Source organism: Carcharhinus amblyrhynchos, chromosome 9 (assembly GCF_965287045.1).
Source record: "Carcharhinus amblyrhynchos chromosome 9, sCarAmb.v2.hapA, whole genome shotgun sequence".
NCBI classification, from domain to species: domain Eukaryota; kingdom Metazoa; phylum Chordata; class Chondrichthyes; order Carcharhiniformes; family Carcharhinidae; genus Carcharhinus; species Carcharhinus amblyrhynchos.
The window spans coordinates 72846863-72871589 of record NC_137332.1 but is presented as its reverse complement, the minus strand read 5'-3'; the positions used below and the strand labels follow the sequence as shown (position 1 = coordinate 72871589).

The 24727-nt window shown below is 43.9% G+C and overlaps 1 protein-coding gene and 1 long non-coding RNA gene across 2 annotated transcripts in view; both read left to right on the top strand.

Moving 5' to 3' along the window:
- The first annotated feature begins 465 nt into the window (after positions 1-465).
- Positions 466-4383, top strand: LOC145348413 (uncharacterized). The gene is made up of 3 exons (XR_013887936.1): positions 466-537; positions 3482-3555; positions 4310-4383. It is a non-coding gene; the product is annotated as an uncharacterized LOC145348413 (long non-coding RNA).
- Positions 4384-12492: 8109 nt separating this feature from the next.
- The window catches only part of LOC145347936 (ral guanine nucleotide dissociation stimulator-like 1), an 88426-nt gene continuing 76191 nt past the window's right edge, over positions 12493-24727 (top strand). Inside the window, exon 1 of the mRNA XM_080195924.1 lies at positions 12493-12620. Coding sequence (XP_080052050.1) covers positions 12507-12620 — 114 coding nt within the window. The 5' untranslated portion in view covers positions 12493-12506. The remainder of the gene's footprint in view (positions 12621-24727) is intronic.

Below are 24727 nucleotides of genomic sequence, written 5' to 3'. Positions count from 1 at the left end.
AGGTCACAACAAACCTGCGGGTGATCCTCCCAACATCTTCCCGCACTGCTGGTATAATAGCGGTGATGTGGGGACAGATAAGTGGCCGCAGGCACTCAAAGCACGGAGCCCAATTTACCAAACCTCCCACCAACTGACAATCACCACATCAACCCCCCCGCCGATGTTCTTAGCGATGAAGGCTTCTAGAAGTGAAATATTCCATCAGCCTTAACTGTTGAAACAGACTTTGATTCTTAATAATGTTTTCCTTTAAAATTGATGGGACCTCACAATACTCTGACTATTACAGCAAAATTCCGTAACGATGGATGCTTTTCCAGCTATGACGACATAGTCAACAATACCAGATATGCACCTTCATTTCCATTTGGGTCAATGTGTTGCGAACACTGTCGACCTTAGTGCTGCTTAGTGATTTCTTGCTTTTTTCTTTCTCAGTAGTTTTTAGAGTTGTTGGGAAAGCATTATTTGAAGTGGAGTGAAAGAACAACCACTGCAGGAGCATCACGCAGGTTTTGCGTGAAGCACTTTCAGGTATTTTGAAATCACTGTGAGTTGAGCAGAATTTGTCAAAGTTAGAATGTTAGGCCAAATGCAGATGTGGGAGAAATGGAAACATGAATGCCAGTGAGAGTGATCCTGTCTGCATTGTGGCAATTGGCAATGGCTCCGCACAACCAAAAATAAATTGGCCACTTTTGTGTCTGATTTGGGGCAAATGGAAAATGTTTCTTCTGTCAGAGGTGCCACTTTCAGGATGAAACACTTTATCAAGTCTCTGTTCCTTAGGTGGTCATAAGATCCATGATGCTATTCAAAAAACAATAACAGAGTTATCACTCCTGTTCTGGCCAATATTGATCTCAAAACAAGTTGATCAAAATAGATGATTTATTCAGTATCACATTGGGTTCTATGACAATTGCTGTATGCAAACTGTATGGTGTCTTTTCTGTCTAATAGCCGTGATGGCAACCAATGAAGCACCTGGAAAGTGTGAAGTGTTTTGGGATATCCTTTGAGGTTCTATTTTGGGTGATGTATTGAATGCCTGATGGTTTCTATCCCAGGCTAGCTCAGTGATCACGTTAAAGTTCAAAATTTCTTATTGAAACAAAGTGAACATTGAAAAGGCAATGGACATGAAGTCTGCTTTTGCCATCTATTTAAGTCTGACTGCAGTCTTCTACCTTCCATGTTTTAATTTAGGCCTGATGTTTGTCTTACTTATATCTTAGATTTGACTGCATATCATCTTAGAAGTCACACTTGGAAGCAATCCAGCTTCTGTGCTGCTGCTTAGAAGCAGAAATGTGATTAACTATTCTCCCTTGTTCATTTATTTTGTCATGGTTGGAACACATTTCATGGTTACAGATTTATGCTGCAGACCTTTGTCAGATCAATGCTTTGAAAAGAATACTCTTGGAAAAATAAGCCAGAATTTTAAAATCCTTCATCACAGGAACAGGTTGGCAGGCAGTGGACACAATGATATTGAGTCAGTTGGCAGGGGATGCTAGTGTCCATTATCTATTTGGCTCCACTGGTATGTTAGCATGGTGGTAGGATAGTTGACAAGTACCTCGACCTCCTTTAGACTAATTGAGCTAAATTGATAAGCTCTTAAGAGGTTATCTTCCTCAGCTGCTGCTCATATTTTATGTGAGGGACAGGGCCCAAGTCTCTTTGTGACCAATGGGCAACCAATCTGCCATCCTTTCATGGACTGGCCTACAGGTCCAAAGCAGTGTGGTTGAGTCTTACTGCCCTCGGAAATGGCCTAGTCAGTTTTCCACTCAGTATAAATTCAGGGACAAGGTATGCCCCTGCTTGGCCAGCTCACTTGGCAGCCATTTAATGACTAATGACTATTACCATGCTGTGGACCCGCATCAGGGGCAGTAGTCTCGTCTCCAAGACTGCAGGACAATTAAAACACAGCAGCGCTACAGGTGGAACCGCTGCCAGTCCTGAAGTAGGCATTCAGAAATGAAGGCAAGGATTTAAGGCAAGTGTGGAATCTTACCAAGCCCCAGAGAGGCCAGCCAATTGAATGGGTGTGGAAGTATTCGATGGTGTGGACACAGCAGAGCGATTGGAGGAAAGCAAAGGTAAGATGACCTTTGCGAAAACCTCTGAATTGGCAACAGGAGTCCTGTAAATTGTGGCACCCCATCTCTGGACAGCCCACCAGCCCAACCAGTGAAATCTGTAGACATGGCTCCGGCCTTTCCTGCCACAGGTAAAATCTGAGCGATAATGGGGGAAGAGGCTGAGGTCATAACTAACCTGCGGATGAGTGGGTGATCCTCCCAACATCTTCCTGCACTGCTAGTAAAATAGCAGTGACATGGGGACAGATAAAGCTGCACGCACTCATAGCACGGAGCCCAATTTACCAAACCTCCCACCAACTGACAATCACCACCCCCCCCCACAACTGTTGTTAGTGATGAAGGGTTCCACAAGTGAAATATTACGTGAGCCTTAACTGTTCAAACAGACTTTGATTCTTAACAAGGTTTTCCTTTAAAATTGATCAGACCTCACAATACTCTGACTATAACAGCAAAATTCCATAACCATGGAAGCTTTTCCAGGTATGACGAATAGTCAACAAAAACAGCTGTGCACTTCACTTCCGCTTGGGTCAACGTGTTGCGAACACTGTTGATCTTTATGCTGTTTAGCGTATTTCTTGCCTTTTTCTTTCACAGTATTTTTTAGAGTTATTGGGAAAGTGTTATTTCAAGTGGAGTGAAAGAACAACCACTGCGGGAGCATCACGCAGGTTTTGCGTGAAGCGCTTTCAGGTATTTTGAAATCACTCAGAGTTGAACAGAATTTGTCAAAGTTGGAATGTTAGGCCAAATTCAGATGTGGGAGAAATGGAAACATGAATGCCAGTGAGAGTGATCCTGTCTGCATTGTGGCAATTGGCAATGGGGCAAATTGAAAATGTTTCTTCTGTCAGAGGTGCCACCTTCAGGATGAAACACTTTATCAAGTCTCTGTCCCTTAGGTGGTCATATGATCCCATGACACTATTCAAAAAACAATAGCAGAGTTATCACTCCTGTTCTGGCCAATATCTATCTCGAAACAAGTTTACTAAAATAGAAGATTTATTCAGTATCACATCGCTGCGTGTGACAATTGCTGTATGCAAATTGTATGGTGTCTTTTCTGTAATAGACGGCAACCAATGAAGCGTCTGGAAAGTGAGAAATGTTTTGGGATATCCTTTGAGGTTCTATTTTGGATGATGTATTGAGGTACCTGATGGATTATATCCCGGCTGGCTCAGTGGTCATGTTAAAGTTGAAATTTTCTTATTGAAACAATATGAACATTAAAAACGCAATGGACATGAAGTGTGCTTTTGGCATCTACTTAAGTCTAACTGCCATCTTCTACCTTCGATGTTCAATTTAGGTTTGACTCGAGTCTGATATTTGTCTCATTTATATCTTAGATTTGACTGCACGTCATCTTTGAAGTCACACTTGCAAGCAATCCACGTCCGTGCTGCTGCTTAGAAGCAGAAAGGTGATTAACTATTTTCACTTCTTCATTTATGTTGTCATGGTTGAAACACAATTCATGGTTACAGATTTATGCTGCAGTCGTCAGAGCGTAGTGAGATCAGTGACACGAGGCAAAGATCACTTGGAATCATTGCTTCTTAGGAAAAATTTTCGAAAAATCGGCTGCAATTTTAGAATCACTCATTAAGGCCAATTCTCTACTTCTGGTATGAAGCTCTTTGGACATCCTTCCAGTTGTGCGAGGTGCTATATAAATCAAAAATCCCATTTTGAGTGGCCCACTGAGGTATCTGAAGGATTCAATCCCAGGTTGTCTCGGCCGACATGTGTTGGTTTCTCCTGTGACAATTTAACAGGGTATTCAATTCCTGAGGGAATGGCATGAATGTGACATTATTGAAGGCCATGCTAGCTGGCTGAGAGCGTAAAAAGTAAAGCGAAAGAAAGATTTTTTTTGTACACCAGAGTAAAGAGAACTGTGCAAAATCTCAGAAGCACGTGGAGACCATGGAGCGCCCCAGAGAGGCAACACAATTGGGTGAAGGGAGATTGAATTTGAATAAATGCATTGAAAAATGTTGACTGCACAAATTAAAGTATTACGTTTCTTAGCAGACCCTGAAAGGGCAAAAAAATGGTGGCAGATGAAAACTGTGGCATTTATCACCCAGTATTTAAGTTTGCATGCAGTCTTCAACCAGTAGTTTTTAATTTAATTTTGATGTAAATCTGATGTGTTCTCCTTTATATTTTAGATTTGACTGGATATCATCTTCAAAGTCTACTTGTATAAAATAATCCAAGTTTTGTGCAGGTGTTTTGAAAGAAAACAGGTGATTGTTTATCCTCAGTTGGTCACTATATTGTCAGAACTAAAATATTTTACCACAGATCACAGTGTTTAAATTGACTGGGTGTGTAAGACAACCCCGTTTTCAGCCCCAATCATTGACGAGATTATCCGGCCTCCCTGCTGTATGTTTCCCGCCAGCGGGAGGTAGGACGTTGTTTGCTAGTGGCAGGAGTCTCTGCTCCTGCTGCTGTCATTGATGTCACCCCACGTCGGCAGGTGAATAAGTCAAACCCAACACCCCACCCCCACCCCACGCAGCCCCCCACCTCCCCTATCACCACTTCAGCTGCAGCTTTTCAGCCACAACATGCCATATTCACATTGATAGGCAACCTCAATCTTTCACCCCACAGATAGAGGTTTAACTTACCGGTTTGCAATAACTTGGTGCAAGCGATCCAGCAAACGATATGGGCTGTGTTTTGACAATGTGTGGGAGTTTAAGATATTGCCACACAAAGCAAATACGCCTAGTGCTGAATGACCAAAATGGTGACCACCCACAACCAGTTCATTATCATCCTCAGCACGTAAGTCAAATCACACATTTTGATTTTCTGAAGTTCTACTTTGGGTGATGTACTGAGGTGCCTCATGGATTATATCCCAGGCTGGCTCAACATTAAAGTTGAAATTTTCTTATTCAGACAAAGCGAACATTAAACAGGCAATGGACATGAAGTCTGCTTTTCGCATTTATTTATGTCTGACTGTCATCTTCTACCTTCCATGTTTAATTTAGGCTTGACTCCAGTCTGATGTTTGTCTCATTTATATCTTAGATTTGACTGCAAATCATCTTTCAAATCACAAGTGGAAGCAATCCACATCCGTGCTGCTTTTTAGAAGCAGAAAGGTGATTAACTATTTTCACTTCTTCATTTATGTTGTCATGGTTGAAACACATTTCACGGTTACAGATTTATGCTGCAGTCATCAGACCGTAGTGAGATCAATGACACGAGGCAAAGATCACTTGGAATCATTGCTTCTTAGAAAAACTTTTCGAAAAATCAGCTGGAATTTTACAATCCCTCGTCACAGGGAACAGGTTGGCAGGCAGTAGACACAATTACGTTGAGTCAATTGGCAGGGGATGCTTGTGTCCGTTGTCTACTTGACTCCGCTGGTATGTTACCATGGTGTTAGGACCGTTGGCAGGCAGGTACCTCGCCCTCTTTTAGACCACTTGAGATCAATTGATAAACTATTAAGTGGTTTTCTTCCTCAGCCGCAGCTCATATTTTATGTGAGGGACAGGGCCAAAATCTCATTGTGGCCAATGAGCAACCCATCCCAGCAGCAAGGCCCACCCCTTCCTGGAGAACCCGTTCCTATTCTGGCCACTCAATCACACCACCCCCAATCATCCCCCTTCCAGGTTCAGACTGATGTCTCCTTCTCACTTACCTTTAAGACTATAAGATATGGGAGCAGAATTAGGCTCTTTGGCACATCAAGTCTATGCTACCATTCAATCATGACTGCTAAGTTCCTCAATCCCACACTCGGGTGTTGGTGATACCACCTCTGGAGTATTCTGCACAGTTTTAGTATCCTTAAATGAGGAAGGATGTCCTTTCTATAGAGGGAGTACAGAAAAACTTCACCAGGCTGATTCCTGGGTTGGCAGATCTGTCATCTGAGGAGAGATTAAGTTGGTTAGGATTATATTCACCGGATTTTAGAAGAGTGAGAGGGGATGTCATAGAAACTTACAAAATTCTAACAGGGTTAGACAGGGTAGATTCAGGAAGAATGTTCCCAACGGTGGGGGAGTCCAGAAGTACGGGTTATAGATTGAGGATAAGGGGTAAGCCGGTTAGAACTAAGGTGAGGAGAAATTTCTTCACCCACAGGGTGGTGAATGTGTGGAATTCACTACCGCAGAATGTCATTGAGGCCAAAATGTTGTGTGTTTTCAAGAAGAAATTGGGTAGCTCTTGGTGCTAACAGGATCAAGGCATATGGCGGGCAAGGAGAGAATCAGGATATTGAATTCTGTGATCAGCCATGATCAAAATGAATGCTGGAGCAGGCTTAAAGGGCTGAATGGCCTACTCTTGCTTCTAGTTTCTATGTTTCCATGTTTTTTCCACATCTTATGTTTAATTTAGGATTGGCTCCAATCTGATGCTGTTCTCATTTACCCTTTAGATTTGACTGTATATCATCATAGAATTCAACTTGTGGGAGTAATTCCGTGCCGTTGTTTTTAAGCAGACAGGTGATTAGCTATCCTCAATTGTTCGCTATACTGTCATAGCTGAATTGTTTAGTGATGTAATAGTCAGTCTGAATATTACACCAGCACAATGTACAAAGTATATTAAAGAATTATTACTTTTACAAAAGCTCCTTGCAAACACTGAAAGGAGTATACTTTAATAACCATATATTGTAAATGCTGGTGGAATACTTCACTTGTGGGGAGTCTCCATCATTGATTATACCAGTCAGGAACTCTGTGAAAAAGTCCTCTTAAAGGACCTTACCATTTACTAGACAATGACATGCAATGCTACCTGGATTACTATTATAATTGTCAAAAGCCAAATAAGTCAATGAATGCAACTCTCTCCTATTGCCGCAGTGACATACAAACTTACATATATACTCCACAGTGTATATGAACTTAAAATTGTTACACTGGGTGGCACATGATAGATTTAAGCATTTATTATCACAATTAATAAATGGTTGAATTCACCTGGATTTATCAGTTAACTTTGCACTAATTTAGCATGTATGTAACTACTTGTGTGTAATTCTAAAGCCACCACAGTGAATTGTGGAAAAAGGGGCAGGAGAAAAAACAATTCCTGAAGAGGCAGAAGGCAATGGTGAGCTTCTTTGCCTTCTGGCCTTTTCTGCTTCCATTCCCATCCATGATTGCTGCACCATGACAATGCTGCCAGAAGTAACTTCAGACTTGCATCAATAGCAGCTCTCTGACTGGATTATAGTCATCTGAGCAGAAAATCTAGGCTGACAAAGGTGTTCGGTACCGAGCAGGTGTCACATTGTCAGAAGTGCCATTTTTCAAATGTTAACCTGAGCTCCTGTCTGCCTGCCTGATTGGCTGTAAGATTCCATGGTACTATTTGATGAAGAACACTGGACTTCTCCCTGGTATTGCTGCTAACATGCATGCCACAAACAACATTAAAGTAGATTATCTGGTAATTTTTTCAAACTGCTTGTGGGAACTCGCTGACTGCAAATTGTCAATAGCATTTCCTGCATGAAAGCCAATGAAGGACTTCTGGTATGAGGCTCTTTGGACATCCTTCCAGTTGTGCAAGGTGCTATAGAAATCAAAAATCCCATTTTGAGTGGCCCACTGAGGTATCTGAAGGATTCAATCCCAGGTTGTCTCGGCCGACATGTGTTGGTTTCTCCTGTGACAATTTAAGAGGGCATTCAGATCTTGAGGGAATGGCATGAATGTGACATTTTAGAAGCCCATGCTAGCTGGCTGAGAAGGTAAAAAGTAAAGATAAAGAAAGATTTTTTTTGTACACCAGAGTAAAGAGAACTGTGATAAATCTCAGAAGCATGTGGAGAGAATGAAGGGCCACAGAGAGGCAACACAATTGGGTGAGGGGAGATTGAATTTGAATAAATATATTGAAAAATGTTGACTGCACAAATTAAAGTATTATGTTTCTGAGGAAGACTTAGCAGACACTGAAAGAGCAAAAAAATGGTGGCATATGAAAACTGTGACATTTATCACCCAGTATTTAAGTTTGGATGTAGTCTTCAACCTGTAGTTTTTAATTTAATTTTGATGTAAATCTGATGTGTTCTCCTTTATATTTTAGATTTGATTGGATATTATCTTTGAATTCTGCTTGTATAAAATAATCCAAGTTTTGTGCAGGTGTTTTGAAAGAAAACAGGTGATTGTTTATCCTCATTTGGTTACTACACTGTCAGAACTAAAATATTTTACCACAGATCACAGTGTTTAAATTGACCGGGTGTGGAAGACAACCCCGTTTTCAGCCCCAATCATTGACGAGATTATCCAGCCTCCCAGCTGTATGTTTCCCTCCAGTGGGAGGTAGGACGTTGTTTGCTAGTGGCAGGAGTCTCTGCTCCTGCTGCTGTCATTGATGTCACCCCACGTCGGCAGGTGAATAAGTCAAACCCAGCACCCCACCCCCACCCCACGCAGCCCCCCACCTCCCCCATCACCACTCCACTTGCAGCTTGTCAGCCAGAACATGCCATATTCACATTGATAGTCAACTTCAATCTTTCACCCCACAGGTAGAGGTTTAACTTACCGGTATGCAATAACTAGGTGCAAGCGATCCAGCAAGCTGTGTTGTGACAATGTGTGGGAGTTTAAGATATTGCCACACAAAGCAAATGCGCCTAGTGCTGAATGACCAAAATGGTGACCACCCACAACCAGTTCATTATCATCCTCAGCATATCAGTCAAATCACACTTCTTGACGTTTTGAGGTTCTATTTTGGGCAATGTACTGAGGTGCCAAATGGATTATATCCCAGGCTGGCTCACTCGTCACATTAAAGTTGAAATTTTCTTATTCAGACAAAGTGAACATTAAACAGGCAATGTACATGAAGTCAGCTTTTCACATCGATTTATGTCTGACTGCTATCTTCCGCCTTCCATGTTTAATTTAGGTTTGACTCCAGTCTGATGTTTGTCTCATTTATATCTTAGATTTGACTGCACATCATCTTTCAAGTCACACGTGGAAGCAATCCACGTCCGTGCTGCTTTTTAGAAGCAGAAAGGTAAATAACTATTTTCATTTCTTCATTTATGTTGTCATGGTTGAAACACATTTCATGGTCACAGATTTATACTGCAGTCGTCAGACCGTAGTGAGATCAATGACACGAGGCAAAGATCACTCGGAATCATTGTTTCTTAGAAAAACTTTTCGAAAAATCGGCCGGAATTTTACAATCCCTCGTCACAGGGAGCAGGTTGGCAGGGAGTAGACACAATTACATTGAGTCAGTTGGCAGGGGATGCTTGTGACCGTTGTCTACTTGACTCCACTGGTATGTTACCATGGTGGTAGGATCGTTGGCAGGTACCTTGCCATCCTTTAGACCACTTGAGATCAATTGATAAACTATTAAGTGGTTTTCTTCCTCAGCTGCAGCTCATATTTTATGTGAGGGACAGGGCCAAAATCTCATTGTGGCCAATGAGCTACCCATCCCAGCAGCCAGGCCCAGCCCTTCCTGGAGAACCCCTCCCCATTCTGGCTATTCAATCACACCACCCCTATCATCCCATTTCCAGGTTCAGACTGATGTCTCCTTCTTGCTGACCTTTAAGGCCATAAGATATGGGAGCAGAATTCGGCTGTTTGGCACATCAAGTCTACGCTACCATTCAATCATGACTGCTAAGTTCCTCAATCCCACTCTCGGGTGTTGGTGAGGCCACCTTTGGAGTATTATGTTTTAGTGTCTTTAAAAGAGAGATCTTTAACCTATCTCTTCAACCTATGCTAAATCTCTTTAAGCTATGCTTAATGCTATCTCCACTCACATTGTCTGCTCCTTTAAGACTTGATTAGTTGTAAAGAATTGCATCCTAATCAGTATTCTGTAAACTGAGTGTGTGGCTTTATATGCCCTGTTTGTGATCAGAACTCCCCATTCACCTGACGAAGGAGCAGCGCTCCGAAAGCTAATGGCATTTGCTATCAAATAAATCTGTTGGACTTTAGCCTGGTGTTGTGAGACTTCTTACTGTGTTTACCCAGTCCAACGCCGGCAACTCCACATTATTAGTGCTGCACCATGACAACGCTGCAAGAAGTAGGTGTCAGTCTTGCCACTCAATCTGACATTTGTAGGTTGCTGAGATTTGTGCACATAATCTGGGCTGACACATGTGTCCAGTACTGGGCATGTGCTGCGCTGCCAGACGCACCATCTTTCAGAAGAGACATTTAAACCAAGCTTCATCTGCCCACTCCAGCAGTCATTTGATTCCATGGTATTATTCTAAGAAAAGAGTAAGGCAGGTTTTAGTGGTGTTCTGACCAACATTTATTTATTCTCAGGCAACACTACTTAAACAGATTATCTGGTCATCATCACATTGCTGTTTGTGGGAGCTTGTTGTGTGCAAATTGATTTCCCTACTTCCCTGTATTATCACAGTGACTGTACTTCAAAGGCCTCAAATTCATTTCTCCTTTGAAACACTCTAATGTTGTGAAATTTGCAATTGTCTTCTTTCAAAGTAATAAAACGTGGAACAAAAAGACTGGCAAGTGTGACACTCTGACATGTCCAGCACTAGTCCACACTAACTGATTTTTAGCTAGTTTTTATCCCAATCTTCATATCTTCCTGGAAGGTGAAAATCCGCAAACTGGTCTGGGACATTAATGACAGGATATCACTCCTGCTGAGATGATAATCATCTTCTATGATCTCCGCAAGAGATAGTAGTTAGTGTCTATGACTTTTATGCTTTTGATGTGTCCTTGTCTTAAAACAGAGTGTGAATCCATTGTTTTTCTCTTTGTATCATACACCAGCAATTTAGCCAGTGATTGAATTTACATCCTCAGCCATCGTTGACTTTTGTGTCTATTTTTAAAATCACAGGACTTATTGAAAAGTTCATTATGTTCATACGTAATATTTGATTTTCTTCATCATCATGACATGAGAAATGTCTTATCAATTCATTTAGACAGAGAAGGCTGAAGAGAGAATGGACAAGACTTTCTGCAGTAAGCTCTGCCGCTGCATCAGTGGAGGCCCCCCACCATTGGAAGAACCTGACACTATGAGCAACGAATTTGGTTATTTAAACCTATCGTTGCCAAAATCGAAGCGCAACCACAGGGAACAGTTGACAAATCTCTCCCAATCTGGGAGTGTTAAAAGCAGACGCAAATGGGTGAGTAGACAATGGAGCTAGAAGGAAATTATAGATTTGTTGAGGGGTATTCTATCAGTTTTCATATTAGATGCTGATAAAATATCAATAGTACAGAGAAACCTATAAGTACATCAAAGTGGGAAACCTATTGAATCTAATATAAGGAGTAAAATAATAATATTAGTGCTGCACCATGACAATGCTGCAAGAAGTAGGTGTCAGTCTTGCCACTCAATCTGACATTTGTAGGTTGCTGAGATTTGTGCACATAATCTGGGCTGACACATGTGTCCAGTACTGGGCATGTGCTGCGCTGCCAGACGCACCATCTTTCAGAAGAGACATTTAAACCAAGCTTCATCTGCCCACTCCAGCAGTCATTTGATTCCATGGTATTATTCTAAGAAAAGAGTAAGGCAGGTTTTAGTGGTGTTCTGACCAACATTTATTTATTCTCAGGCAACACTACTTAAACAGATTATCTGGTCATCAACACATTGCTGTTTGTGGGAGCTTGTTGTGTGCAAATTGATTTCCCTACTTCCCTGTATTATCACAGTGACTATACTTCAAAGGCCTCAAATTCATTTCTCCTTTGAAACACTCTAATGTTGTGAAATTTGCAATTGTCTTCTTTCAAAGTAATAAAACGTGGAACAAAAAGACTGGCAAGTGTGACACTCTGACATGTCCAGCACTAGTCCACACTAACTGATTTTTAGCTAGTTTTTATCCCAATCTTCATATCTTCCTGGAAGGTGAAAATCCGCAAACTGGTCTGGGACATTAATGACAGGATATCACTCCTGCTGAGATGATAATCATCTTCTATGATCTCCGCAAGAGATAGTAGTTAGTGTCTATGACTTTTATGCTTTTGATGTGTCCTTGTCTTAAAACAGAGTGTGAATCCATTGTTTCTCTCTTTGTATCATACACCAGCAATTTAGCCAGTGATTGAATTTACATCCTCAGCCATCGTTGACTTTTGTGTCTATTTTTAAAATCACAGGACTTATTGAAAAGTTCATTATGTTCATACGTAATATTTGATTTTCTTCATCATCATGACATGAGAAATGTCTTATCAATTCATTTAGACAGTGAAGGCTGAAGAGAGAATGGGCAAGACTTTCTGCAGTAAGCTCTGCCGCTGCATCAGTGGAGGCCCCCCACCATTGGAAGAACCTGACACTATGAGCAACGAATTTGGTTATTTAAACCTATCGTTGCCAAAATCGAAGCGCAACCACAGGCAACAGTTGACAAATCTCTCCCAATCTGGGAGTGTTAAAAGCAGACGCAAATGGGTGAGTAGACAATGGAGCTAGAAGGAAATTATAGATTTGTTGAGGGGTATTCTATCAGTTTTCATAAAAGATGCTGATAAAATATCAATAGTACAGAGAAACCTATAAGTACATCAAAGTGGGAAACCTATTGAATCTAATATAAGGAGTAAAATAATAATGGAGAAAATACTAGAATTTCAGTTCGGTAGTCCTACTGGGTAATTTTAAGGAACTGGTGGGATAATTGCAGGCATCCTGGATATAATTTCCAACATGCTCTATATTGTGGAATTATGTGGTTAGATTGTAAAATAGGAATGTCACTCCGTTATTTATCATTTAAGAAGGGTGAGAGAAACCCAGGAAACTTTGGGGGTGATTCTCCCATCACAACCCTTAAATTTTCTGGTCAGTCGGGTTGGGAGATGCGCGTGTAGGCCATTTCACAGGTTTCCCATGAGCGTTTACGACTCACTTGCATCTCCCAACCGGAAAGAAATGGCACCACAGGGACCGCACGGAAAACTGGTGTGCCGCTGATTTGCATGTCTTACCATACCCCAGCATGCCATTATCGGGATCGACATGGCAATCTCCAGCCACATTTCCATCTCCCACCTCTTTGGCGTGATGTCACTTTGGCGCGAATCAGAGTAGGTATATAAAAGTCTCAACCTGGCGTGGCAGCCTTGAACTGGTGTGAGGAGGTAACTGCTGCTAACGGAGCATGAGGGATGTTGCAGGCAGGCCCTGGAGATGCCTGGTGGCCTTCGTTCTGCTGTCTTCAAGTGTTGGCCCATTGACCAGTGATATCTGGGGTGGGGGGGGCACAGAACGCTTCTATTTTATCAGAGCTCTCTGAGCGAGGTTCCATGAAAGAGTTCTGCTCAGCCCTCCCCTCCAGGGCACTTTGCAGTGACATTATCTTGCCGTGGGGTGTGGTCAGGGGTTGTACTAAGTGCTGGTATTACAGGGTCGGGGACAAGTGTACCATGTGCTGACTGAGGCCTAACCAGATGAAGCAGCTGCTGCTCCAGAGGTTCAGACATGGACTGCATGGAATCTGCTGTCACTGGGCTCACATCTGGTGCTGATTTACAGTCTGTCCCTGCCCTGTGACACGGACCAGCAACACATGCCTGCAAACAGATGTTGCAGTTGCACATGTAGCAATGGCTCAAGGGTACACATTGCCCACAGTTGCACACCGACCTGCATAATCTGTGCCAGCATTTGGCATGATGGAAATCTCACACAATACTAATCGGGCCACTCGTGGCACCATGGATTGTGTGGTGTTGCCAGTCATTCCATGCTCTTTCCAAACCCCACTGTGTAGATGGATCGCAGTTTGCTCAATTTAGAGCTGGCCATTATGGTGGATCCAGGGGTAGAGGAGGAGGAGGAACAGGCAGCTTAGAGGTGGTGGGTATGGAGAGACAACCACAAGAGCAGCCACCACCAGACCCTCAGGAAGGAGGACATGGGGCTGCTGCTCAGGGCCAGGAGGTGGGTGAGCATCTCCCGAGAGGATGCACAGAAAATGGAGGATGCTGAGGCTAAGGAGGTACAGGCCCCACAATTCCTTCCAGGCTCTCTCGAAGGAGATGTGCTGTTGCCGGCTGTGCCTGTCCAAGACCACCGTGAGACACCTTTGTGAGGTGCACTCACACCTGCCACTTCAGGGGAGGGGCGGCCACTCGTTCCCTGTTGATGGGAATGTTATGGCTGCCCCAAAGTTTAATGACTCTGGCTCACTTCAGGCACCTGTGACACAGATATGGGTCATGATATGGGTCTGATGTGGGCCGTGCACAGCAGGATACCTGGGCTCTCGGCTCTGCTTCTATTGCTGGGATTCCCCATCCAGAGAGCAGTGACCGGGACACACATCGCCTTGCAGGCCCCATATACAGGGCCCCAGCAATTTGTGAACAAGAAGGGATTCCATTCCCTGAACATCTAAATCGTCTGCGACCATCTAATGAGGATCATGCAGGTCAATGGATGTCCCCCGGGGAGTGTTCATGACAGCTTTGTGCTCAGGCAGTCAGACATCCCTGGGCTCTTTGAAGACCAGCCCAGGCTCTTGGGATGTCTACTGGGTGACAAGGGGTACCCACTAAGGTCATGGCTGATGATGCCTGTGCAGAGGCCCCAGACCAAGGCAGAGACCCACTACAACAAGGCCCATGCAGCCACCCGGTCCATCGTTGAGCGGTACATTGGCTTGCTGAAACTGCGGTTTCACTGCTTGGACCGTTCTGAGGGGCCCTCCAGTGTGACCCTGTGCATGCTTCATGCATCGTTATCATTTGCTGCTCTTTTCACAATTGGAAAGGAGGAGGAGGACGAGCAGCGAAGGGGCCAGGTGTGCACCCCACCACATGAATAGCCGCAGGAAACAAGGCAGGCGGCAATGGCAGGTCTCGGCAGCCTTGATTGCAGCTGGTGCTGTGCAGTGAAGCGGGTGCAACCAACACATGTCCACCACTCCCCAGGAGCAAGTGCAGCCACTATTCCCCCTCCAAACCACCTGGACCCCCAAACCACATCATCCTTCCCATGCTCCTGTCATCCCACTACCCTGTCCCCCAGAATCTTCCAACCCTATTAATCTGCCTGGACTGGCAGTGGTTGTGAGTCTTGACTGGAGGCTGGAGGATGATGACGACTCGCTGCTGTGCACACTGGGATCCTGCCCCTGGTGCCACTCAAGTCTGTACTTGGAATGCACACTGTCACATAGCCATAAGGGTTGGGGACACATGCATCTTGGCCAATGTTGGGGGTGGGGGGGGCACTTGCACCAAGGATCTGGTGGATGTTGGGGAAGGTAGGGCAGGCACTCTGAAACATTGGCTGAGTCTTCAGGCTCAGCAGACAGCACCTCTATGTTTGGGACTCAGGAACACTCAGCTCTGTGGGGGATGAGGGGGGAATCAGAAACACATTAGTCACAGCTGTGAGGTGCAATTAACAGTTTATTATGTTCTTAACATTATTGATTAATAAATCCTGACTACTGGTGACCATCACCTGTGCCCTCTAGTGAACTATAACTTTCTAATTTTGTGTGGTCTACTGCTTCTTCTAGATCTGGAGGGCTCCGGCTGATTTGCGGATGGCAAGGTTTCGTGCCACCCTGTTCATCTCACTGCTCTTAAGATGTTCTGGTGTGAGGAAGGGGGGAATTGGAAGGTCTCAGGACATCCGGGATCTCCTGGGTGTAAGGCCCCAGCATAGGCTGAACCCTTCTTCCTCCCTTGGGGTGCCCAGAGGCTCCAGGGACACTCCATGGGATGCCAGGGTAGCTGGACTGAGCTTCAACCTCTGGCATCACCTGGCTCTGCCAGTCTTGGAGACCAAGATGTGTCTGCCCCATGATTTGTGATCCCTCAGCCCTGTTCCTCTGCTTCAGCATTCTGTAAGCAAGCCAGGCTCTGGAGCCTCTCAGCAGTAGCCCTCTGAGCCTGGGCTAAGTTGTCGAGTCTCACAGCCACTGCCTGCTGCGTCTCCAGAATGCCAGCAAGAGTCCCAGCCGTGGCCAACAGTATCTCCCACATATCCCCGACACCCACGGCCAAAGAACCCTGTGCCACCTGGATGACGGAAACATACTTGCCTTTGGCCCAGAGTGTCTCCAGGATAACCTGGACCCTGGCACCCATGAGGACAGACCCCTGAGCCAGACTTTCCACTGCAGTTGCCACCCTTGCAGTGTTGGTCTGGGTCTCACGCTGAATCAGCACCACCTCCTGCAACAGCACTTTGTTTGACTCCCTGAACAGCCTTGCAGTTGCAGCATGGTTGCTGACAGCCCTTCCACAACTCCCCAGGTATCCTGATGTATCTCCACCAGCCTTGGGAGGAACAAACCCAGAGGCCCAGCAGCTGACCTGAGGACAGCTGAATCCTGGCCTCCGGCAGACCTTTCTGTGCATCTGTGAATGGTAGGTCAGGCTGGAATGAACTGGTTGAATTTTTGTGGTGCTCACTAATGATGCAGTTAAGGGAATGCCTATGTTATTTTTAAACTTGAGCCAAGTTACTTCAGTGTTTGTACACATGACATAGACATGTCTTGGACATATGGAAACTTTTGTCAGACTACAAATGTTGGGCTAATTCAAAATTCCAAGACCAGATAGAAAGGGAGATAGGTAAATGTTTATTTTGTCAGGGCATTGAGGAATATGGATAAATGATGGGTAGGTGGAGTTGATAGAGAAATTAGTCATGATCTGATTGATTAGAACACATTCAAAAGGCCTCCTAGTCTCATGAATGCAAATAGAATGGTTTAAATCTTGAGATTTGCAGCAGACAGAATATTGGAGAAAAAGGGCAAATATATAATATGGCGAAGGTCTTGAATAACTTTTTTGTTTCTGTCTTCACGGAGGAGGACGTGAATAATTTGCCGGGTGTTAGCGATGGAAAGGTGGTAGGAATGGAGGGTCTTAATGACATTACTGTTACTAGAGAGGTGGTGCTAGACAGACTGGAGGGGCTGATTGTGGACAAGTCCCCAGGACCGGATGGAATGCATCCGAGGGTTCTGAAAGAAATGGCGGAGGTGATAGTGGATGCCTTGTTGGTTATTTTCCAGACGTCGCTGGATTCTGGGGAAGTGCCGGAAGATTGGGAAACGGCTAATGTTACGCCGTTGTTTAAGAAGGGTGCCAGGCAAAAGGCGGGGAATTATAGGCCGGTTAGTTTAACGTCTGTGGTAGGTAAAATGTTAGAATCCATCATTAAGCAGGAAATTGCGAGGCATCTTGAAGGGAATTGCTTGATAGGGCGGACGCAACACGGTTTCATTAAAGGGAAGTCGTGTCTGACAAATTTACTGGAGTTCTATGAGGATGTGTCTAGGGCAGTGGATAGAGGAGAGCCGGTGGATGTGGTCTTTCTGGATTTTCAGAAGGCGTTTGACAAGGTACCTCACAAGAGGTTATTGCAGAAGGTCAGGGGACATGGAGTTGGGGGTAGGGTGTTAGCGTGGATAGAGGATTGGTTGTCAAATAGGAGGCAGAGAGTGGGGGTCAATGGGTGCTATTCGGATTGGCGGATGGTGACTAGTGGGGTGCCCCAGGGGTCGGTGCTGGGGCCTCAGCTATTTACCATTTATATAGATGATCTGGAGGAGGGAACCGAGTGCAGGGTGTCGAAATTTGCTGATGACACCAAGATTGGGGGAACGGCAAATTGTGCGGAGGGTGTGGAGAGTCTGCAGAAGGATCTAGATAGGCTGGGCGAATGGGCCAGGAAATGGCAAATGGAATTTAATGTTGGCAAGTGTGAGGTGGTCCACTTTGGTAGGAAGAATGGTAGGAAGGACTATTACTTACGTGGCGAAAAACTGCAGCAGGCGACGGTGCAGAGGGACCTCGGGGTCCTTGTGCATGAGTCGCAAAAACCCAGCTTGCAGGTGCAGCAGGTGGTCAGGAAGGCGAATGGGATGCTGGCCTTCATAGCGAGGGGGATTGAATATAAAAGTAGGGAGGTCTTGCTGCAGCTGTATAGGGCATTGGTGAGGCCGCAGCTGGAGTACTGTGTGCAGTTTTGGGCGCCGCACCTGCGCAAGGATATTTTGGCCTTGGAGGGAGTGCAGAGGAGGTTTACTAGGCTGATACCGGAGTTGAGGGGATTGAGCTATGAGGAGAGGCTGAATAAACTAGGCTTGTACTCGTTAGAGTTTAGAAGAATGAGGGGAGATCTCATTGAGACGTATAAGATGATGAATGGGATGGATAGGATAGAGGTGGAGAGACTCTTCCCGCTCAAAAAAGACAGTAGGACTAGGGGGCACAGCCTCAAGATAAAGGGGAGGCGGTTTAGAACGGAGTTGAGGAGGAACTTCTTCACTCAAAGGGTGGTGAATCTCTGGAATTCTCTGCCCGTTGAAGTGGTGGAGGCTGCCTCGCTAAATATTTTTAAGAAGCGGGTTGATGGGTTTTTGATAAGAGAAGGGATTAAGGGTTATGGGGAGAGGGCGGGAAAGTGGAACTGAGCCACGACAGATCAGCCATGATCTTATTGAATGGCGGGGCAGGCTCGAAGGGCTAGATGGCCTACTCCTGCTCCTATTTCTTATGTTCTTATGTTCTTATGTTCTTATGTTCTTATTGAGGGTGCTGGAATACAGATTGCTGCAAACTTTGCTGCTTAATGTTAAATTAAGTAGTGTTGTAGGTAATAGGATACTTTAATTTAATACTGGTCTAAGTTCCATCTACCTTGAAGACAATATACCTCAATTATATGTATTTATTACAACATAATTGAGCTCCATGATGTAAAATGCTGGGGTCAGTGGAGATGACTATTCTGGTTTTGGCACCTCTTCAATTTGTATAAACAAAAGAAAATGCTTTAAATGAAATTACTTCTGAATCACAAGCTGCAGAGGACTGTTTTCACCTTTTATTTGGGGTTAATGATGGATGGTGCTGCATGTGTTGGCCACCTTCCATCTGCTCTCCCACGTGTTCTCCCTGCAGTAAAGAGATTCCAAATTCAAACCAGATTTTCAAACTACTTCCTGGACCCGATACAGGAAAATAACATGTCATCTGCTCGGCAATCCTTCTGTTCACTGTAAGCATATTGTGGTATTATGACTGCCAAAACAAGGAAAACAGTGTTCCTGTGCATATATACTTTCTAAGTTTTTTACCTGAATGATTGCACCAGAATTGATGTTCTCCTCTGCATATTTAACTTCAACACCCCCATCAGGTTTTGCTTTGAATATTATTAAGCTTCAAAGATTTCTTCCATCCCCGTTGATTGCTTAATTACTCCATCTATTCAATTTGCTGTAAAAAAACACAGCAGTTTTGATTTATGACTGTGTATACTTGTGTTGGATTATGTATGTTATTTTGCTGGCTCTGTGAGCATTTAAAGGGTTTTGAGATACTGGAGGTCAGAAATACCCATAGTGTACACTGGGGTGTACACTGCCAGGGACCTCGGTTCGATTCTTGACTTGGGTCACTGTCTGTGTGGTGTTTGCACGTTCTTCCCATGTCTGCGTGGGTTTCCTCCGGGTGCTCCAGTTTCCTCCCGCAGTCTGAAAGACATGCTGCTTAGGTGCATTGGCCATGCTAAATTCTCACTCAGTGAACCCAAATAGGCACTGGAGCTTGGTGACTAGGGGATTTTCACAGTAACTCCATTGCAGTGTTAATGTAAGCCTATGTATGACACTAATAAACAAACTTACAAAATGACTCTTCTTCTGTTGCGCCATGCAATGAATGGGAAGGAAGGATTGAGGAGGAGCTCAGAGAGTGAGGAAATGATAATGAACTCCATGTGGTGTGGGAAGAAGCCAAGAGTGTCGAGTGAGAACACCATCTCCACCATCACCCCACCGCCCCCCCACCCCCGCCCCCACTACCACCCCCTCCCCAAATGCTGCATAGACCAAGGTTTCTGGACTTCTCTATAGAAAGCCTGTGATTATCAAGGAGGATGCCATAAAGCTGAGTTATTTAGAAAACTAAGCATTGATATCAAACACACTGATTTAAAACTAATTAAAAGGTGATTATGAAGAAGGAAAGCTGAGCGAGAGTTGACAGCCTGCTACCTCCATGGCAGAACAGATGGAAAGAATGATGAATAGAGTGAAAGAGGAAGGAACAGGAGAGAGCAAAATACTTCATGCATTGTAAAAGTCAAAGGGAATGTATTGACAGCTGGTAGCCTTTATTTTAGAAATTTATTGCAACCACTTAATAGTTCTTTTGCTGAAGCATGGACTTCCCACAATCTCCTTCACTCAGATTGTCAAAGTGGTTGAAAACCGCCAATTTATTTTACTATAATTTGTCTTACTAGATTGAAATGTGATGGTATATAATCAACAAGAGCATTGTATCTAGCAGTGTTTTGCCTGAACATCAAAGTGAATGATACGTGGCCCTTTCTTCCTGGATTGAGCTTATAAAACAAAGCAGCACACATAAAATTATAATTACTGATTTCAGCCACAATGGTAAAATTAAGTTTTGATACCTAGTTACGTTGGGAGACCAAAATTAATTGGGCTTAATTCTTCTTGTCAAAACCAGCTGTTAAAATCATTATCAGCATCCTGGAAGTTACCATTGACCAGAAACTGACTTGGACTAGCCACATAAATGCTATGGCTGCAAAAGCAGGTCAGAGGCTGGAAATGCTGTGTGAGTAACTCATCTCCTGACTCCCCAAACAAAGCCTGTCCAACTTCTACAAGGCACGAGTCAGGAGTGTGATGGAATACTTTCCCCTTGCCTGGATGGTGCAGCTCCAACAGCACTCAAGAAGCTCAGCACTATCCAGGACAAAACAACCCTTTGGATTGTTACCCCTTCCATAAACATTCACTCTCTCCTCCATAGATGCACAGTGGCAGCAGTGTGGACTATCTACAAGGTGCACAGCAGCACCTCACAAGGCTCCTCCAATGGAACCTTGCAAATCTGTGGCATCTACCTTTAGAAGGTCCAGGACAGCAGACACATAGGAATGCCACCACCTGCACTCACCAAGCCACTCACCATCCTAATTTGGAAATAGAGCCCCATTCCTTCACTGTCACTAGGTCAAATTCTGGAATTCCCTCCCTAACAACATTGGGGCTGTATCTACACCACATGGCCTGCAGCAGTTGAAGAAGGCAGCTCACCACTGTCTTCTCAAGGCCAATTAGGGATGGACAATAAATGCTGGCCTAATCTCTGACACCCAAGCCCATGAAAAGAAAAGTAAAATAACAAAATAACTTTAAAATTCAAATGAGGATTTTTGATTGATGTCAGATCTGAGACCATAATATTTACAGAAAGATGAGTAAGATTCAGGAAGCTGAGACTGACTGAAAGTTGGGGCATGAAGGATCTGTCAAACTTTAATAGCAGAATTTCTAACATAACTGGCAATAAGGATAGTGAGATTCAGTTATTATGTATGCCCCTATGAGCTAAGGGTACATATCACGAGGTAGGCCTGGCAACTTGAACAGTGGGACCTCTTTATGAGAGGTGTACACTCATTCACAGTCAAGTCTAAGACTGCCCAACAGGGTTCCATACTGGGAGGAGCTGGGGTTACCCGACCTGCATTTTTAAAGGGCCGTTCGCACTCCAAACTTCAATGTACAACATATATGTATACTTCACACCCCTCTAGCTCTCACATAGTGAGAAAGGCACTTGCTTTGTGGAGACAGCACCTTCCTCCTCGCTTTAATGACCTAAGAAAACCAAGGTCCCAATTGTTCTAAGGCTTTATTATAAATGATTTGTGTAAGATCCCCCGCCCTAAAGAGGCAGCACACTTGAATCTCCACTGTTTTACAATAGATGTGTATGAAATATGTTATTAGCATATTCCCCATTTATTGCCTTTACTGCCCAGCATGGATGTTTGAATCCATCTTGGCTGTGCTTTCATTGTATTTTTGTTTATCCTCAAACATGAAATCTGAACAGGTTACTTGGATTTGTTTTGTTGTGTTCATTATGTGGAGCTGGGTGTTCCTGGCATTTATTGCCCATCCCTAATTGTCCTTGGCAGTAATAAGATAACTAAGCAACTTGTTCAGCGTCTTAACTAAGAGGGCAGTTCAGAATCAGTCACAATGTCAAAGGCCAGATCAGGCAATGACAACAGACTTCCTTCCCTGAAGAACACCAGTGAAGCATTGTGTTGTTATGACCTTCTGGTGGATTTATGACACACTGATGCCAGCTTTTTAAGATTGAAATCAAATTTTTAAACGATTGTTATTAGTCTAGGCCTCAGGATCGCTAATTCAGTTGCTTAATCACTGCACTACTATATGCACTTACATGGTGGCATGGTGTCACACTGATTAGCATTGCTGCCTCCAGGGACCTGGATTCAATTCCAGCCTCAGGTCACTGTCTGACTGGAGTTTGCATATTCTCCCCACAGGTTAGGTTGATTGGCCATGCTAAATTGACCCTAGTGTCAGGGAGATTAGCAGGGTAAATATATGGAGTTACAGGAGTAGGGCCTGGGTGGGATTTGGTCGATGCAGCCTTGATGGGACGAATAGGCTCCTTCTGCATTGTAGGGAAACTATGATTCTAGGAAATGTGTACTATCCCAGGGACAGCTCAACATGCTTCATAGTGAGCTACTTTGGTTGAAGTGCGATCATTGTTGCTCTGTACACAATGTGATAACAAATTTGCTTGTAGGAAGATCTCACATACAGTAATCGCGATGAATGACTACTTAACGTGTCTCCTTTTTAAATTTTTATTGGGTTAGGTTGAGGGATGAATGTTGGCCTGATGAGTGAGAGAGTCCCTTCCGTTTCTCTGAACAGTTTCATTGAATCCTATGTTTATTTGAGCAAGGCAGATGGATCTAAACTTAAAATTTTGCCCAATTTTGTCAGTTTTTGAAGTTGTGCTTGCCTTGGAAAACTGGGTTGGATGGGAACAGTAATCCAGAATGCTGGTTGGGGAGTGATGTTGGAGATGTAATGGTGGGTACCACTTCAGGGTGATCAAAAGTGGAATGACAAGTTTAGCCCCTGATTTCTCATAATGACTTAGTCTCAAGCTTCTTAGTAGAATTTTAACTCAGAAGAACATGCAAGTTGGGAAGCAGCTCACCTGTAATCTTGTAACAAATTTTTCCATTCATGGCTGGAAATTCCCAACCTCGCCCATGGCTGGGATTCTTCAGTCCCGCTGCAGTGGCTGGAGTTTTGACTGAGCACACATTCTTCATTCTCACTGGCAGCGGTAGCGTGATGCATAAGACTGGACAATTTCTGACAGCTTCATGCTTAGTCTCAGCTTGCTTCTTCTCATTTCTCATGCATGTTGCAGTAAATTATGTACTTACATCTATAGGAGCAGAAGTAGGCCATTCGGCCCATTGAGTTTGCTCCAGCATTCAATAAAATCATGATTGATATGATAATTCTCAACTTCATTCTCCTGTCTTACCCCAAAAATCTTGATTCCCTTTCCATTTAACAATCTACCTCAGTCTTGAACATAATGACCCAGCCTTTTCAGCTCTCTGCAATAAAGAATTCCGCAGATTCACTACCCTCCGAAAGAAGAAATTTCTCCTCGTGTCTGTCTCTCACTGTTAGATAATTCCCTCTGGTCCTGAGTTTCCATATGGAGAAGATGTTTAATCTGATGGGTGATACTGAGCTGAATTCTTTATTCTGTCCTGGGATGTGGGCATCACTGGCAGGGCCAGCATTTTTGCCCGTTCCTCATTGCCCTTGAACTAAATCACTTGCTAGCCATTTAAGAGTGAACTGCATTGCTGTGGGCCTGCGGTGACATGTAGGCGGACCAGTGGTAAGCATGGCAAGTTTCCTTAGTGAACTAGATGGTAGTCATGGTCACCATTATTGATTTTTCATTCTAGATTTATTAATCAAATTAAAATTCGAACAGTTGCCATAATGAGTTTTGAACCCATGTCTCCAGAACAACAGCATCTGAAGTGTTCCATTTTTAGGGTTGATCGACCTTATTTTGAATTAAACAGAATGGTCTGTCATTTTAACATGTGACTGGTCTCTGCGCCTCCCAGTCCTCCCCCGCTGTATTTTGATAACTTTTTTTTCTGTCCAAAACAGCACTGGTTAAAAGAGTGCAGCAGTCACCTCTATTTTCACTCCCTACAACACAGACCAGCCTCTGAAGCTCTGCCAAGAACAACACAGACAGTGGGGAATGTTGTTTTTTTGAGACACCAGTCAGTCACAGAGCATTGTCTCTTATTCTTCACGAGCTGTGCCAGTGCTGAAAGTGGATTTAATCACTGAAATAAAAACAAATGGAATTGGGTAACAGCTTCTTAAGCCGGCTCGATGCCTCCAGTGATTATCCCCCGTGATAACTGCGTCTGTCTTTATTCCACAGTAAAACTGCGTTAATTCAAAAGTGGCTGTGACTGGAAAAGCTTTTCAGTGTAACTTCTGTGTCATTCTATGATTTGTTAGATAAGTTCCTTTTCTCTCCCATTCTCCCCGTATTTCCAGCCTCTTGCTGCAGGGCTACTTTCTGCATTGAGAAGTGCTTATCTCACCCAAAAGAAGTATGGACAGGATAGAGTCTTTGGGC